Below are 16780 nucleotides of genomic sequence, written 5' to 3' on the forward strand. Positions count from 1 at the left end.
ATTGCCATCAATAAAATCAATTGTGTTCGTTGTCCGTAGTTTATGTCTGCTCATACCATAACCCAAACGCCACCATGGGGCACTCTGTTCACAACATCAGCAAAACATTCGCCCACACGACAGCATACACGTGGACTGCAGTTGTACGTATTGCCAAATTCTGTAAAAGGACATTGGAGGCGGCTTATGGTGGATAAATTAACATTCAATTCTCTCTTAAATTCTTCCTGCAGTCAGCATGCCAATTGCATGCTCCCTCAAAACTTGAGACATGACAAAACTGCACATTTTAGAATGTCCTTTTATTCTCACCAGAACAAGGTGCACCTGTGTAATGATCATGCTGTTTAATCAGCTTTTTGATATGCCATTACCTTGGCAAAAGAGAAATGCTCACTAACAGGGATGCAATCAAATGTGTCCACAACATTTGAGAGAAATTGTCCATGCGATTTTTGTGTGTATAGAAAATATCAGGGATTTTTATTTCAACTCATGAAACATGAGACCAACACTTTACATTTTGTGTTAAGTGTAATTACCCTGGTAAAAGCCTGAAACTGTGAGTAACTTCTCTTGCCCTGGTAAAAGCCTGAAACTGTGAGTAAATTCTCTTGCCCTGGTAAAAGCCTGAAACTGTGAGTAACTTCTCTTGCCCTGGTAAAAGCCTGAAACTGTGAGTAACTTCTCTTGCCCTGGTAAAAGCCTGAAACTGTGAGTAACTTCTCTTGCCCTGGTAAAAGCCTGAAACTGTGAGTAACTTCTCTTGCCCTGGTAAAAGCCTGAAACTGTGAGTAACTCCTCTTGCCCTGGTAAAAGCCTGAAACTTGGTGAGTAACATCTCCCTGACCACTCCTCTGTTGACCCGGAAGAGCTGTAAAAAGAGCAGCACAGAGAGAGAGACCCCCAATCAAACAATTGTTTGATTTCAGATGCAGCAATAAAAACACATAAGCTTACAGTAGCTGAGTGACAACGAGGCAGCGACCATACTGTACCTACCTTCAATGGAGGACAGCTGTTTGGACACTTTAACCCTGTTTCATAGAACCAGGAACATATAGCAAACTGATAGCAATGGCACACTCCCACATAGTCCGACATGGACACTGGTATAGAAAGTTGAACATGTAATGGTACAATAGATTCACTTACCTGTTTGACACCTTGGAAGCTGTATTGACTAATGCTTGAAATCCTATTTTACTTGTGTTCTTTGGTTTAATGTTGAACCACCCAAATTAACAGGAATCTTTAGTGTAGAACAGGTAACTTGGCAACAGGTGTTCTTAGGCAAACATTAGCCTTACTGTGACCAAGCCCGCTTAGGTGCTGTTTGTTAGGGCCAAAGTAATAGTCAATCTGAGCTCCAGATTGGATCATCTTAAATACGTCAATTCTGTTCCCTGAGAATAGCAATATGGAATCTCTGTTGTCAGGTCAGATGCTCATTGTTAGATTCCCAAGTTAAACTAATACATTCAGCCAGATACCTTTCATTCCAAAGCTTGGGGACAGATGACTGCTGGACTCATTACCCAGGGATTCCTGTCTGCTCATTCAGGTTTACTGGATACGGATCGTTTTCTTTATTGAGACATAAAGTCTGGGATTAGGTTTGTTTGTTTGCTAGTAGAATTCCTTCAGTCTGGTAATGGTAAACAAAGGGCCACAGACTTAACTGCCTGCCTCTCTCTGGGAAAGGCTGTTTCTGCTCAACAATCTGACAGACATTCATTGCCCATCCTCCCATCCCTATGGTAACCAAGCTGAGGTGTGTTTAAAGGTGGTGCTCTACCTGGGGCATTGGGTCAGGGCAGGGTAAGGGGTGAATCAGGTAACTCAGGTACCTCTGTGCTGGAGTTAGCCTGGCCCATTAGGGATACTGGCCATGTCCCCTAAGACACTCTTTGTGCAACTGTCTGAGAGAGAGAAAGAGAACATACCATGAATGGATTTGTCCAACATCTTTATTAGCATTATTCGAAATGCTTGTAAAATATCCTCCACCCTCAGTAATCATAAACAGATTACAAATACTGGTAAATGGTTTTGAAATTGTTCAAATTATAATGTTACACGGACAGAAGAGCAAGTACATACATGGAGTTTTTTTTACCACATGCTTTGACACTCAAGACACATAGTTAATTCATTATGATCATCAATATCAGACACCATCTCATTAGACTTATTTTTATCCATTGCACAAACTTTGCAAAAGTTGTACAAACCTGAATGACTTTGTTTATAGAATTCAAGACAGAGAAAACATGACAGATAACATGGAGGGTGTTCAGGAAAGGTTATACAGACAAGCTTGGCTGAGCTCACTGTTTTAATTGCAACTTAGTTATTCTGGCCCTTTTTCACTGGGGCCTAGCTAGCTAGCTCCAGGATGTGTATGAAATTATTCTTTCATTTGAATCAAGAGCAACCATTTGTAAACAGAGCGGGTACAAACACTTTTCCCATTTACAATTGTTAACAACATCAAAAACTCCCCACAAATCAATACATAAAACCCATTTATGATCAAGGGCATCTTGTGTAACATGGCAGACAGCGAACAATTCTTCCTTAGTGCAGTGAAATAAAACTTGATACAATTTAAATAATCATTCTAAATATATAAAATAAAAACACATGTATTAAAATATAGTGTATACTATAAAGGATGTCTGGAAAAAAATATAAATAAATACAAGCGATGAAATAAAATTCTAATAATGAGGAATAAACTGCTACTGTTACCTTGCTGTAACGCCGGGATTAAATCCTGCCAGTTTCATAATTAGAATGTACACAAACAAGCATAGAAACACACACATAGCACAACTTCATGCACTTTGTCAAGACTATATAGGAAACTTCAAGAATTATACAATTGTAGACCACATTTCTCTTCCACGACAGTACAAACCAGTTTGAAAAAGATGTCGTTAAAAAGGTCTGTGGCATTACACCGAGCACAGAAAAAGATAAACTGTAAACAGACTCAAGCCACAGGCAATACAACATTCACAAAAACAACATCTAAAAACGTAACTAAAATCTAGATTTGTACAATACTTCAAAATACAATGCGTGGAACTGTATCAATCGAAAACTTACCTTTTCTGGCACCAGAATATTTTTACCTAAGAACTGCATGTAGGTCATTTGGACACATTTTTTTATGTTTTTGCACAAACAGGACACCAACAACGTGATGCATCAGAGGATCAAACTTAGCTAGCCCCTCATGCCCCCTCCCTCCCTTCAACCCTTTCCTTCCTTAACCCCTGATTGAATTTGCCCTTATAGAACACTGATGTGCCAATCAGACTGAAAGGCTACATCTGATTGGAGTAGGAGGTGGGTTCGCCCACAGGACTGTATTCTGATGCCTGCTCCCGGTCTCCCTGGCTGCTGTAGCCTCCTGACTGGTCGAAGCTGCCCTGGTTGTAGGGCTGCTGCTGGCTGAAGGTCGCGGCCTGTTTTTCGGGTGGTGCTCCAGCGTACCGAGCAGGTCCTCCCTTATGCCAGCCAGTCTCCTTGAAAACAAACCAGATGTTTCCTGCCCACAGGACGAAGTTTAGGAAGCCAAACACCTGGGGAGAGACAGAGTATATCACAACAAAACAAACCATACATGTGGTGTGTGTGTTGTGGTGTGGTAGTGTGTGGTTCACAGTCTGTCGTACCACAGAGGTGTTAAGGCCTGACCAACGGGGTCCTTGCACTGAGCCACACTTGTTGGTCATGACCTTACAGGCAGATATGAGCTCCTGCACCTCATCTGGATCTGTGGCGACCTTGACGTCCGACAAGGCCTGGGCCCAGGCCGAAGAACTGACTAGCCACATGAAGGCGAACACCACGGTCACTATGAAGTCCTGAGAGGGGAGGGGGACATGTTACTGAATAGTGATCAAGTTGCTGTTGGCACAACCAACAGATGTGAAAGGTGCAGGGACTGGGTACATTATACAAAATATATTGCAGCATGGAAGCAGTACAAACACATAGCATACTATCTTATTCAAAAGGAAATATAATCAGTGGAGGTTTGAACATGGAAAAGGTGAGCAGCTCACGATGAGAGGGCCTCGGTTGTTCTCTCGGTACTCGTTCTGGAAGAAGACGTAGACTATGGTGGCCATGAGGGAGTAGAGGAAGGCGAACACAGCAATGGTGACGAAGAACTCAGCTGAAGAAGAATAGTCCCCAATGAGGAAGAGACTCTCCCTCCTCCTCCCATCACACAGCGGAGCCTCAAAGGACACCTGGTGCAACCTGCCACAGAGTGGAGAAAAGAGGAGTCTAAAACACCTGTAGCCACTCTTTAAACAATGGAGAGATTAAGTCTGTTAAAAGACATCAACAGACTGCTGATGACCTTATTTTGTGTGTCTTGAGTGAATATTAGCAAAGCCACCACTGAAAGCATTTTAGACATCTTGTCTGGTGCTAATCACTACCCCTTTGTTTGGCTGCATAATAGCTTTCACAGTGCCACACAGATGGATCTTAATTGGCTCGCCTAAATCTTGCATATGGTGTTAGAAATTACATCTCAAATTGTCTCAAATATTATCCTGCTAGGCTGGTGTTGAAAAGCACATGTGTGCACACACACACATACACACAGAAACACAGACAGCAAAGGAATTTGAATGAGGAGCAACAGAGTTGGAGATGGCTCCTAATCTCTTTGGGTTCATTAAACATTCATGGGGCTGCGCTGGAAATGGAGAAAAAATACCTCTAACCCAAATGTGCTTGTCCTCGAGTTGCATTACTATTATGTGTCTTAAATGTTACTAGAAAGTGTCTAGAAAGGGTCTTACCTAAAAGGATAGGCAAAATCGATGCCAATACTGAGGTTGCTGCTGGCCTTGTCAAGCTGACAGTCAACGCTAACCCGCAGCTGTCCACTGTAGCCTCCACATGTTGCAAATGCAAAAATGGCAAAAAGCTGTTGAGAGACAAACAAAATAATTATTTAATTGGATTAGTAGTTCAGGAGTAATTAGCCTGATTATTTAAAGGCCCAATGCATCTGTTTTTTTATTATCTCAATATCAAATAATTTCTGGTTAACAATTATATACATGTACCTTACTGTAATAGTTTTCCATTAAAATAGTCAAAAATAAACAATATTAGCTGTTTAGCAGAGGCTTGGCAGAGGCTTGGAACTGTCTTTATTGGTCCATTAAAGGCCTAGTGCAGTCAAAGATGAGATTTTTCCTGTGTGTTATATATATTTCCACACTGAGGTTGGAATAATACTGTGAAATTGGGAAAATGATGGTAATTTTTTTGTGTGTGAGAGCTGTTTGAAAAGACCACCTGAAATGTCAGCCTGTTTGGTGGGATGGAGTTTTGGCCTGGATGGTGACATCACCGGGCGGGAAATTAGTTAGACCAATAAGACAGAGATCCAAACCTCTCTGGCAATAACAGCTGATTTTCAGTTTTCCCCTAACTAGTGTTAGCGCAATGATTGGAAGTCTATAAATATCTGCATGCTGCTAACGCTAGTTAGCATTGGCTCGTGAAACTCCACCACTTCATCTGATTCTGGGGAAGTAGATAATGGGCCTCAGTGCCAAAATCCCGAAGTATGCCTTTAACTGAAAATGATTTGATATGGAGATTAAAATAGCTGCATGGCAAGACAAAACTCCAACCATGCAAAACCGGCTGGTTAGAAGGTCCTGTGTAAATGGTACTTTCTACCAGCAACTATGAGGAAATAACACTGATCAAATGTTCACACTTTTACAATGTTAGTTTCATCAGCTGTTGTACAATATGATACAGAACACAGGAAAAACATCATTTTGAATGCAATGGGCTTAATGACTCATCTGTTGAAAGTCTGAGAGCGTATTGTGATCACTAAGAACACAAGGGCCTTGTTGTGATTTCCTCCCAATTATTTATGTATCCATCAGTTGTTAAGTCAAAGATAAACAAGAACACCAAAGCGTGCAGATCTAATCCCTCCCAAGGATTTTGTTGGTCTTCCAGCAGGCAAAGCAGTGCTCAATTTCAATTAGGCCCCCTCCCACACATACAGGTAATTCATATCCAGCACCACTCTCTCTGTGGTGGATTCTCACTGCAGTTAGACAAAGAGGCAGTGACATGGCTACGGCTACTGACAGCAATGTCTGGAGTACCCACCCACCAAAGAGCGAGACAGGTTGAAATAGCGAGACAGGCAGAGAAATAGGGAGAGAGAGAGAAAAGAAACAATTTTCAACGTGAACGACCTCTGTTGTAGGCCTGATGAAGTATATTAGCCAAGCACTGAGAACAGAATGGGCTCATACTGAGAGGTTAGGCCTCTCACCGCCTGCTTGCAAAACTAATACAAAAGCAAAGTCTCATCATGAGTGGGAATTAGATTTCAGTAGATGACTCAGATGCCAATGTTCCGTTATGAAACAAACAGACACAGAAGAATTATTAACACTTGGACCTGGACCATTCCAGCAAGGATAATAGGGTAATAACATGCGGCATAAAAAACATCTGACAATATCAATCGCTCAAATCAGCTATCTGCTCCTTCAACCTGTAGCTACAGCTATAGTTCCAGACACGTCAGGTGTCTGGACACATGACATGCAATAACAAAATACATTAGGTTTCTCTCCCATATAGCAGACGGCAGTCATTAGTACTGTACTGACAGACTGGAGAGAGAGAGCAGTTAGCGTGACAGAGACATCCTCTGTAGTCCTCTTGCGCCCAATGATGACCTCATCACCCGCAGACTCAAGAGAAATTCCTGGACATCATTAGACTTCCGCTCCACTTGGCATGCCCACAATAGGCCCACAACTTCTCCTCTCCCAGGGGTGGCTGCAGAGACTGTAGATCCATCTCTGAAAAACGACTAGTGCTATGGAGACATGCATACACTGCCACACATACACATGACATAACATGCATATGCACATACATCAACAAACACACACACACACACACACACACACACACACACACACACACACACACACACACACACACACACACACACACACACACACACACACACACACACACACACACACACACACACACACACACACACACACACACACACACACACACACTTGTCCAGTCTGTTAGCTGAAATATATATCAAGTTTGTTTCTATGGGGATCCTCCAAACAGAGCCTGAGAAATAATTCCCATGCTGCAAATGAGCCAAACACTCAACTACCATGAGAACGAGGAAACTTAGATTCACATGTATAAGCACTACTCATCCATAGTCTCATTTTCAGCCCTGCATCCAGAGCTCTGGGAGCAGTAATAGTTATCATTAGCAAGCTCATAATATAATTTGTCTGCGCAGACTGAATGATCCTCTATGTCTAACGTTTTGTTAAAATGAACCCACCAGTAGTAGAGCAGAGGAAAGGAGAGAAGGGAAGGATTGAGAGAGGCTCACTGTAAAGGGCGGCAGGGTAGCCTAGTGGTTAAGAGCGTTGGACTAGTAACTGAAAGGTTGCAAGTTCATTTCCCCGAGCTGACAAGGTACAAATCTGTCGCTCTGCCCCTGAACAGGCAGCACTGTTCCTAGGCTGTCATTGAAAATAAGAATTTGTTCTTAACTGACTTACCTAGTTAAATAAAGGTTAAAAAAATAAATATTATCTTAGTCAGAATGGATGAGTAAAGGCACCGATGAGAGTTTACAGGCTGTAATTAGGCTAGAGCAGGGTTTCCCCCCACTAGGTGCAGATTTTTTTTTTTTGCCCTAGCACTACACAGCTGATTGAAATAATCAAAGCTTGAATTTGTATTTATTTTACCTTTATTTAACTAGGCAAGTTAGTTAAGAACAAATTCTTATTTTTAATGACGGCCTAGGAACAGTGGGTTAACTGCCTGTTTAGGGGCAGAATGACAGATTTGTACCTTGTCAGCTCGGGGATTTGAACTTGCAACCTTCCGGTTACTAGTCCAACGCCGGTTACTAACCACTAGGCTACCCTGCCGCCCCAGCTGTGTAGTGCTAGGGCAAAAACCAAAATGTGCACCTGGGGGGCCCAGGACCGAGTTTGGGAAACCCTGGGCTAGAGAGAGCAAGACATGATGGAAAAGCTTATGCCTGCACTGAGAGAGGGTTATTAGTAAGCTCTCATATCTAGTCACTTCAAAGGACAACACAGGCATTTCTCCTCAGAAAGCCATGTAGTGGGACAGCAAGTCAAAGCAGGAAGATAATGTAACAAACGGCAGGTAGGGAAGTGAACCCGGGTCTCTGGCGTGAAAGGCAAACACCCTAAACATCACATCAATAGGGTTAACTCACCTGGTGGGAATTGTAATGTGGCTCATATAGCGAGGATCACTACAATATCTTACAGACCAATGTGAAACTGATGCTGGATTGAACAGAAGTGTCGCACTAAGAATTACACATCTCCATTTACATTGCACCAACTTTAGTTGATCATGCAGAACATTACACAGCCTAATCACTCTGTCAACTTATCTAAATCTCAACAATTTTGCAATTATTTCTTAAGGGAGAGGCATGGTATTCTCTTATCATTAGGACCTCAATGCTGAAATACATTTGTTGAATTTCATTAAACATTTTGTAACTGAATATCTGACCACACCTAATCAACTGCAGTATGTAGAGTGTATGAAAATGTAACTTACCGGTGCAAATATAACCATACACATTTGAAAAGAAAATTACAATCCAACTTTGTTACACAAAATGTTTTCTAGTAGCTCTCACTCTCATCCCGTGAAACCGAAGAAGATGCTCCCCAGAGACTGAGCAGGGTTGTGTGTTTTCTACCTCTCCCTCTTTCTCCCTCCCTCCCGTTTTCATAAAGTAAAACAACGAATATTGTGAGAGAGAAAAGTGATATGAAAAAAGCGAGACACGGGATAAAGAGAGAGAGATATGGATATGTCACCTATCAGTTTCTTTATTCAGTGTGTTCTCTTCTTACCCCAGCTGAAGATAGGACTCCACACACACACACACACACACACACACACACACACACACACACACACACACACACACACACACACACACACACACACACACACACACACACACACACACACACACACACACACACACACACACACACACACACACACATACACCTAGTTATAATGTACACAAAACCATACCACAGGAAATCCCAGAACATGCCATAAACAACCTCACAACATCAATAACCTACACAACTACAACATTCTGAGCACCACCAGCTAACGTTCTCTTCCAATGACATTGATGTACAGTACCAGTCAAAAGTTTGGACACACCCTACTCATTCAAGGTTTTTCTTTACATATTTTGATTTGTTTAACACTTTTTTGGTTACTAAATGATTCCATGTGTTATTTCATAGTGTTGATGTCTTCACTAATAATCTACAATGTTGAAAATAGTACAAATAAAGAAAAACCCTGGAATGAGTAGGTGTGTTCAAACTTATGACTGGTACTGTAAGTGCACAGAAACACCACTCAAACCAGACCTAAATGAGTCTGAGGAAATGCTGCCATTAGAGAAAACAATATCCGTAATCACAGACCCAACAGGGAGAGTTTCATTAGGCAAGAATTATGATTCTGTAGCAGTTGAGGAAGACCAGCTAGAGTGGGGCTTGACCGAGCAACCCTGCAGTGACAGGGCAATCACACAACCTACGCCATAAAGATCCAGACCTCTTGCCAGCGGCTGTACTACGCTTACGTACTTAGGTGTTACAAAACTGTGATGTCTAAGATTGAATCATTGAGGGAGATATGAGAGTTAGTAGGGAGTGGGGAAATATAGTATTCTTTCTAACAAAGATGTCTCCATATACACTACATGGCCAAAATTATGTGGAGACCTGCTCGATGAACTTCTCATTCCAAAATCATGGGCATTAATATGGAGTTGGTCCCCCCTTTGCTGCTCTAACAGCCTCCACTCTTCTGGGAAGGCTTTCCACTAGATGTTGGAACATTGCTGCGGTGACCTGCTTCCATTCAGCCACAAGACCATTTGTGAGGTTGGGCACTGATGTTGGATGATTAGGCCTGGCTCGCAGTCTGTGTTCCAATGAATCCCAAAGGTGTTTGATGGAGTTGAGGGCAGGGCTATGTGCAGGCCAGTCAATTTCGTCCCCACCGATCTCGACAAACCATTTCTATATAGACCTCACTTTGTGCATGGGGACATTGTCATGCTGAAACAGGAAAGGGCCTTCCCCAAACTGTTGCAACAAAGTTGGACGCACAAAATCATCTAAAATATAATTGTATGCTGCAATTCCCTTCACTGGAACTATAGGGCCTAGTCCGAACCATGAAAAACAGCCCTAGACCATTATTCCACCTCCACCAAACTTTACAGTTGGCACTATGCATTGGGGCAGATAGCATTCTCCTGGCATCCTCCAAACTCACATTCGTCCGTCGGACTGCCAGATGGTGAAGCGTGATTCATCACTCCAGAGAACGCGTTTCCACTGCTCCAGAGTCCAATGATGGTGAGCTTTACACCACTCCAGCCGACGCTTGGCATTGCGCATGGAGATCTTAGGCTTTTATGTGCCTGCTCGGCCATGAAAACCCATTTCATGAAGCTCCCGATAAACACTTATTGTGCTGACGTTGCTTCCAGAGGCTGTTTGGAACTCGGTAGTGAGTGTTGCAACAGAGGACAGACAATTTTTACTCGCTACAGCACTGCAGCACTCGGCGGTCCCATTCTGTGAGCTTGTCTGTCCTACTACTTCGCGGCTGAGCTGTTGTTGCTCCTCAACGTTTCCACTTCACAATAACAGCACATACAGTTGACCGGGGCAGCTCTAGTAGGGCAGAAAAACTGACAAACTAAATTGTTGGAAAGGTGGCATCCTATGACGGTGTCACGTTAAAAGTCACTGAGCTCTTCAGTAGGGGCCTACTGCCAATGTTTTTGACTATGGAGATTGCATGGCTGTGTGGTCAGTAACGGGTATGGCTCGAATAGTCAAATCCACTAATTTGAAGAGGTGTCCACATACTTTTGGTCATATAGTCTATTTCAGGATGTTGTGTATCCCTGAAAATAATCAGAATTAATGTTAACAATACAGTTTTGAAAAGATAGCTTGTCCAAAGAAAGAGGTCTCTTGGCACAACTTACCCCAGGCATGGGGCAAATTAAGCTGCAGGACAGGGTAAGTTACACTGCCTACACATTTCTGTAATGAATGAAATTGTAGGGACCGACACTGGAGATGAGAAGCAGGTACGGGAAGTCAAACATTTAATCAGGAACAGACATGAAACAAGACAGGAGCAGGTCCCAGCTTTGATGCACCTGTACTGACCTTGCCTTCTGGATGATAGCGGGGTGAACAGGCAGTGGCTCGAGTGGTTGTTGTCCTTGATGATCTTTATGGCCTTCCTGTAACATCGGGTGGTGTAGGTGTCCTGGAGGGCAGGTAGTTTGCCCCCGGTGATGCGTTGTGCAGACCTCACTACCCTCTGGAGAGCCTTACGGTTGTAGGCGGAGCAGTTGCCGTACCAGGCGGTGATACAGCCCGCCAGGATGCTCTCAATTGTGCATCTGTAGAAGTTTGTGAGTGCTTTTGGTGACAAGCCAAATTTCTTCAGCCTCCTAAGGTTGAAGACGCGCTGCTGCGCCTTCTTCACGATGCTGTCTATGTGGGTGGACCAATTCAGTTTGTCTGTGATGTGTATGCCGAGGAACTTAAAACTTGCTACCCTCTCCACTACTGTTCCATCGATGTGGATAGGGGGGTGTTCCCTCTGCTGTTTCCTGAAGTCCACAATCATCTCCTTAGTTTTGTTGATGTTGAGTGTGAGGTTATTTTCCTGACACCACACTCAGAGGGCCCTCACCTCCTCCCTGTAGGCCGTCTCGTCGTTGTTGGTAATCAAGCCTACCACTGTTGTGTCGTCAGCAAACTTGATGATTGAGTTGGAGGCGTGCGTGGCCACGCAGTCGTGGGTGAACAGGGAGTACAGGAGAGGGCTCAGAACGCACCCTTGTGGGGCCCCAGTGTTGAGGATCAGCGGGGTGGAGATGTTGTTGCCTACCCTCACCACCTGGGGGCGGCCCGTCAGGAAGTCCAGTACCCAGTTGCACAGGGCGGGGTGGAAACCCAGGGTCTCGAGCTTGATGACGAGCTCGGAGGGTACTATGGTGTTAAATGCCGAGCTGTAGTCGATGAACAGCATTCTCACGTAGGTTTTCCTCTTGTCCAGATGGGTTAGGGCAGTGTGCAGTGTGGTTGAGATTGCATCGTCTGTGGACCTATTTTGGGTGGTAAGCAAATTGGAGTGGGTCTAGGGTGTCAGGTAGGGTAGAGGTGATATGGTCCTTGACTAGTCTCTCAAAGCACTTCATGATGACGGAAGTGAGTGCTACGGGGCGGTAGTCGTTTAGCTCAGTTACCTTAGCTTTCTTGGGAACCTGTGTTTGAGACCAGGTCAGTCCAATAATCGCTGATGCGTGTGATGGGGGGAAGGCAGGTCTGCGTAATGATGATGGCAGGAGTGCGTAATGCTGGGGAGCCTGGCGCTCAAGAGGGAGCAGGCATGACAGAAATATTACCAGTAGCTTTTAAAAACCATGTCTCTCCTTATTTCCCAAACACAATTCAACACAATCACAATAGTTTTTGTCTTAATCATATTAAGCATATTTTAACACAGGCTTAACACCTAGCAATCACTTTGTACTTTTGTTTTTACACTTGTAAATTAGGCCCTGTTGTTACCTCATATCCTAGCGATAATGCCTAATGCCTAATTACGCCTTGGAAGAAAACACTTCAATTTTCTTAACTTGCCATTGGCGCAACATACCCCATACCATTGGCTCAGTTTACCCCAAGGCAAAGATTTTGAGTATATTAGCCCACACAGCTACAATGATGCACTTTCATGCTAGGTTCAGGACCTCATATTGAAGCTTATAGAAACTCCAACTGCTAAATAGAACACTCTTATATACTTTGGTTTATACACAAGCATCATGAAACCTCTAACACAATCAATTAATTTGACTTGGTGAAAATACTTTTTTGGGAGCTTGCTTACCACTTTTTCCATGTGGTTTTCTTCCTTCACAGACTCCATTAAATGATGACTTCTTCCTAAATAGTTGGTCAAATTATACATTTTTGTGTATGGTTTCCGAGAAACAACTTCCCCCTTTTGCTCAACTTACCACACTCTCCCCTATTGGAGTACCTTAATATTCATCATCATTATAATAATAATAATAAAACCTAAGGGAGTTGTTGGTAGAATGAGAAACAATAACATTTAATGTGATTTAGCACACATCCTGTCCTTATAGTAGTAATGCAATAGCTTTTTGTGCTCCCGAACCCTACGGCCCAGGGGACTGCAGCAGAGGCTGGTGGGATGAGCTATAGGAGGATGGACTCTTTGTAATGGCTGGAATGGAATTAGCGGAATGGAGTCAAACGTGGTTTCCATATGTTTGATGTATTTGATTCGGTTCCAATGATACTTCAGCCATTCCAATGAGTCCGTCCTCCTATAGCTCCCCCCACCAGCCTCCACTGGATTTCAGATATAAAAGGGTGGCTGAATCTGCTTTAAAAAGAACAAAGAAAGTTTCAGGAAACTAAAAATTGTCCTTCATCTGAGGCCAGGACTAATGGGGTGTTACCAACTCTATCTGGGACTATAGGGAGAAATCACAGGCTGTGACAAATGCAGGTCTGCAGTTTAATATCGCATAGGTTATCATTGCCATTGTAAAAATACAAACCCACTGTGGCAATGGTAGAAGAGAATCCTACAGCTATAGGGGAAAAACTGTGGTTCCATGTATTGATTGGTATCGGGTATATTTCACGACGTAATGACAACTATATTAAAGACAGAAAGAAAGCAAAAGCCCCCCTCCAACATCACAAGGCCATCTCTTTCCTAGAGCCAACGAGGGAAACTGAAAAAAAGGGTGTCCACGGAACACATGTTGATGGAGACTTGAATCAGGCATCAGCAAATCAGACATAGGATGGAAGAAATCAGAGAGAACTGCCCAGAACAGAGTGGGATGGACACTCGTTGGATTATTACTTTGTTTCTGCCTCCATGGTTTGAAGAAAGTATATTGTACTACTTCAGATATGCACTGCCCAAAAAAACTTTGATTTCATGTATTCATTTGTATCTGGTATATTTCATGACAACAAAATGAAAGACAGAAAGCAAAACATCAAACATTCCTTTGAAGGAACATCTCTCTTTCTGTAGTTCTCCAGTGAGATGCTTTTTAATACCTATGAAAAGGTATATAGAAGTTAAACCTCACGAGACAGATTAGTGTTAAAAAACTGGACTTGGCAGCTTGGAGGAAGTTATATCACTACCTAGTAGTCTACACCACTGCACACAGAAGCTCTGCTCCAAACTCAGCCTTGAACATCATCTATCATCTCACTATCTGTCTCAGACCAGGTACAGTATATGTATCCAGATCCAATGATAAATTATGTAACACATTTCCTCTGCCATCACATTACAATCTACCTCCTATGAAAGTACAGAAGAGAATGACCATTAGCTGCTGTGGGCCTGCAGGTCTGGAATTGGAGGTGAGGGCCGAGGGCTGAGGGCAAAAGTTATGGAGCCTGGGGAAAGAAAGTGTGTCAAGCTCTCCTCCTACAAAGATATTGATCTTGAAGAAAGTTTTTCACAATGTATAATGAACAAGGAGGTTTTCTTGGTTTAGAGTAACAGATGAGTACAATATATTGTAAACAGAAGGAGAACTAGCTACATCCCAAACATCCCATTTTACTTCACCCTGGCTGCCTCTTCTAATTGAAAAACGTATCTTCGAGGATGTCAGGAGGAGAACATGTGTCACGGATCAGACATACTCTCCAAAAGCCCCCCTCCAAAATCACAAGACCATAACTTACTTGGAATCCACAAGGGAAATGGAAAAAGAGGCCGCCCACGGAACACATGTTGATGAAAGGTTGAATCGGGCATCAACAAAACAGACATAGGATGGAAGAAATCAGAGAGAAATTCCCAGAACAGAGTGGGATGGACAGTAGTGGTCCATGGCCTATGTTCCCTGAGGAGCAATGGGCCTATAACTTGTTGGATTATTACTTTGTTTTTGCCTCCGTGGTTTGAAGAAAGTGTGTTGTACTACTTCAGATATGCACTACAAAGATGCATCTCAATAGTTCTTTCCTTGTATCCTGTTAGTATAATTTAATTATGCCAATGTGCTTTCATCAATTGAAAGCCCTTCATCTATTTTATGAGAATTTGTAAGATTTCTTGTTGCATAAAATAGACGCAGACCAGTCTTTAATAATAGGTAATAGAATTTATTCTCGGATCTCGCTACCACTCAAAACAAAAGCATCAGTTTAAATACAGATCATGACGTCATTTCACTGTCTTAAACGAACCCCCCTCGACAGGACAAAGTAAGGTGAAGAGTTCATTCTAACTTACTAACACACTCCCAGATAACTTTTGACCCCTCAACATTATCGATCACCACTGAACTGACAGGTTTAATTAACAGAAACCCTAGGAATGCACTCACTGCCTAATCTAAAAACCCCAGAGCTAAGTTTCAGGTTGGGTCAACCATAGGCTAACGACCTTATGTGTTTACACAGTCCACAACCCATTTGTTCCTGCCCAGTAGAAATGGTGTTCATTAACATTCTATTCCTCCTTGTCCTGTCACACAATTTCTTCTTATGAACTCATATTGTTAATCAGATATAATATAACAGAGTATAAGTTTACTTACAGTTCCATTTAAAATGATTTGTTCAGTCATATTAATCATAATTTCCTCACAATCCTCTCCTTCATACACACTGATCTGAAAACGTATGACTGTAACAACTGCTCGCTGAAGGAGGGAAAGAGGTACAGTGCCTTCAGTAAGTATTCAGACCCCTTGACTTTTTCCACATTTTGTTACGTTACAGCCTTAACCTTAAAATGCACTAAATAAATAAAAATAATCAGCAATCTACACACAATACCCCGTAATGTATTGTCCTGAATCTTCGTCATAGGAATCACTCGGATTGCCTGCTTCTGGAGAGGGGACGATATTTCCTGCATCAAAATGGGCGCTCAGGTCTTGGGATCAGTCGATGTGATGACGCTGCAGAAGCGTGGGGGACACACAACAAATTGCAGCCTGTACCAATGTTCACTCTAATTCTTTTCGGCACTGAGCAAATTTCAGGTCCGCTGAGCGCAAACTTGAACATTGTGAAAATTCTGTGAACACTGTGGCTGTAACCACCTTATGTTCCAGTTTTAACAGTGGCCAAGTAGGCTACTATGGCTATTTAATCATAATGTAGGCCTACCAGAGTGGCCAGTAGTGAAAAGTACTAAAGGAAAAATACTTTAAAGTAGTACCTAAGTAGTTTTTTGGGGTTAATTTACTTTACTATGTATATTTTTTACAACTTTTACTTCACTACATAACTAAAGAAAATTATTTACTTTCTACGCCTTACATTTTTCCTGACACCCAAAAGCACTCGTGACATTTTTGAATGCTTAGCAGGACAGGAAAATGGTCCAATTCCCCCACTTATCAAGAGAACATCCCTGGTCATCCCTGGTCATCCCTACTGCCTCTGATCTGGCAGACTCATGAAACACAAATAAGAGGCCTTTCTAATGACTCTGAAAAACCCCAAAAGAAAGATGCCCAGGGTCCCTGCTCATCTGCGTGAATGTGCCTTAG

The 16780-nt window shown here is 42.6% G+C and overlaps 1 protein-coding gene across 2 annotated transcripts in view; it reads right to left on the reverse strand.

Moving 5' to 3' along the window:
- Positions 1–1966: 1966 nt before the first annotated feature.
- The window catches only part of LOC118388436 (synaptoporin-like), a 40918-nt gene continuing 26104 nt past the window's right edge, over positions 1967–16780 (reverse strand). The window contains exons 1-5 of one of the 2 annotated variants that reach the window (XM_035777517.2): positions 8680–8792; positions 4833–4960; positions 4080–4278; positions 3687–3878; positions 1967–3593 (exon numbers count right to left, since the gene is read on the reverse strand). In XM_035777517.2, the coding sequence (XP_035633410.1) occupies positions 3336–3593; positions 3687–3878; positions 4080–4278; positions 4833–4960; positions 8680–8703 (801 nt within the window). In that variant the 5' untranslated portion in view covers positions 8704–8792 and the 3' untranslated portion in view covers positions 1967–3335. Of the gene's footprint in view, positions 3594–3686; positions 3879–4079; positions 4279–4832; positions 4961–8679; positions 8793–16780 lie in introns of those variants that run through there. The other variant, XM_035777516.2, reaches the window with a different exon arrangement.

The sequence above is a fragment of the Oncorhynchus keta genome, chromosome 10 (genome assembly GCF_023373465.1).
Source record: "Oncorhynchus keta strain PuntledgeMale-10-30-2019 chromosome 10, Oket_V2, whole genome shotgun sequence".
NCBI classification, from domain to species: domain Eukaryota; kingdom Metazoa; phylum Chordata; class Actinopteri; order Salmoniformes; family Salmonidae; genus Oncorhynchus; species Oncorhynchus keta.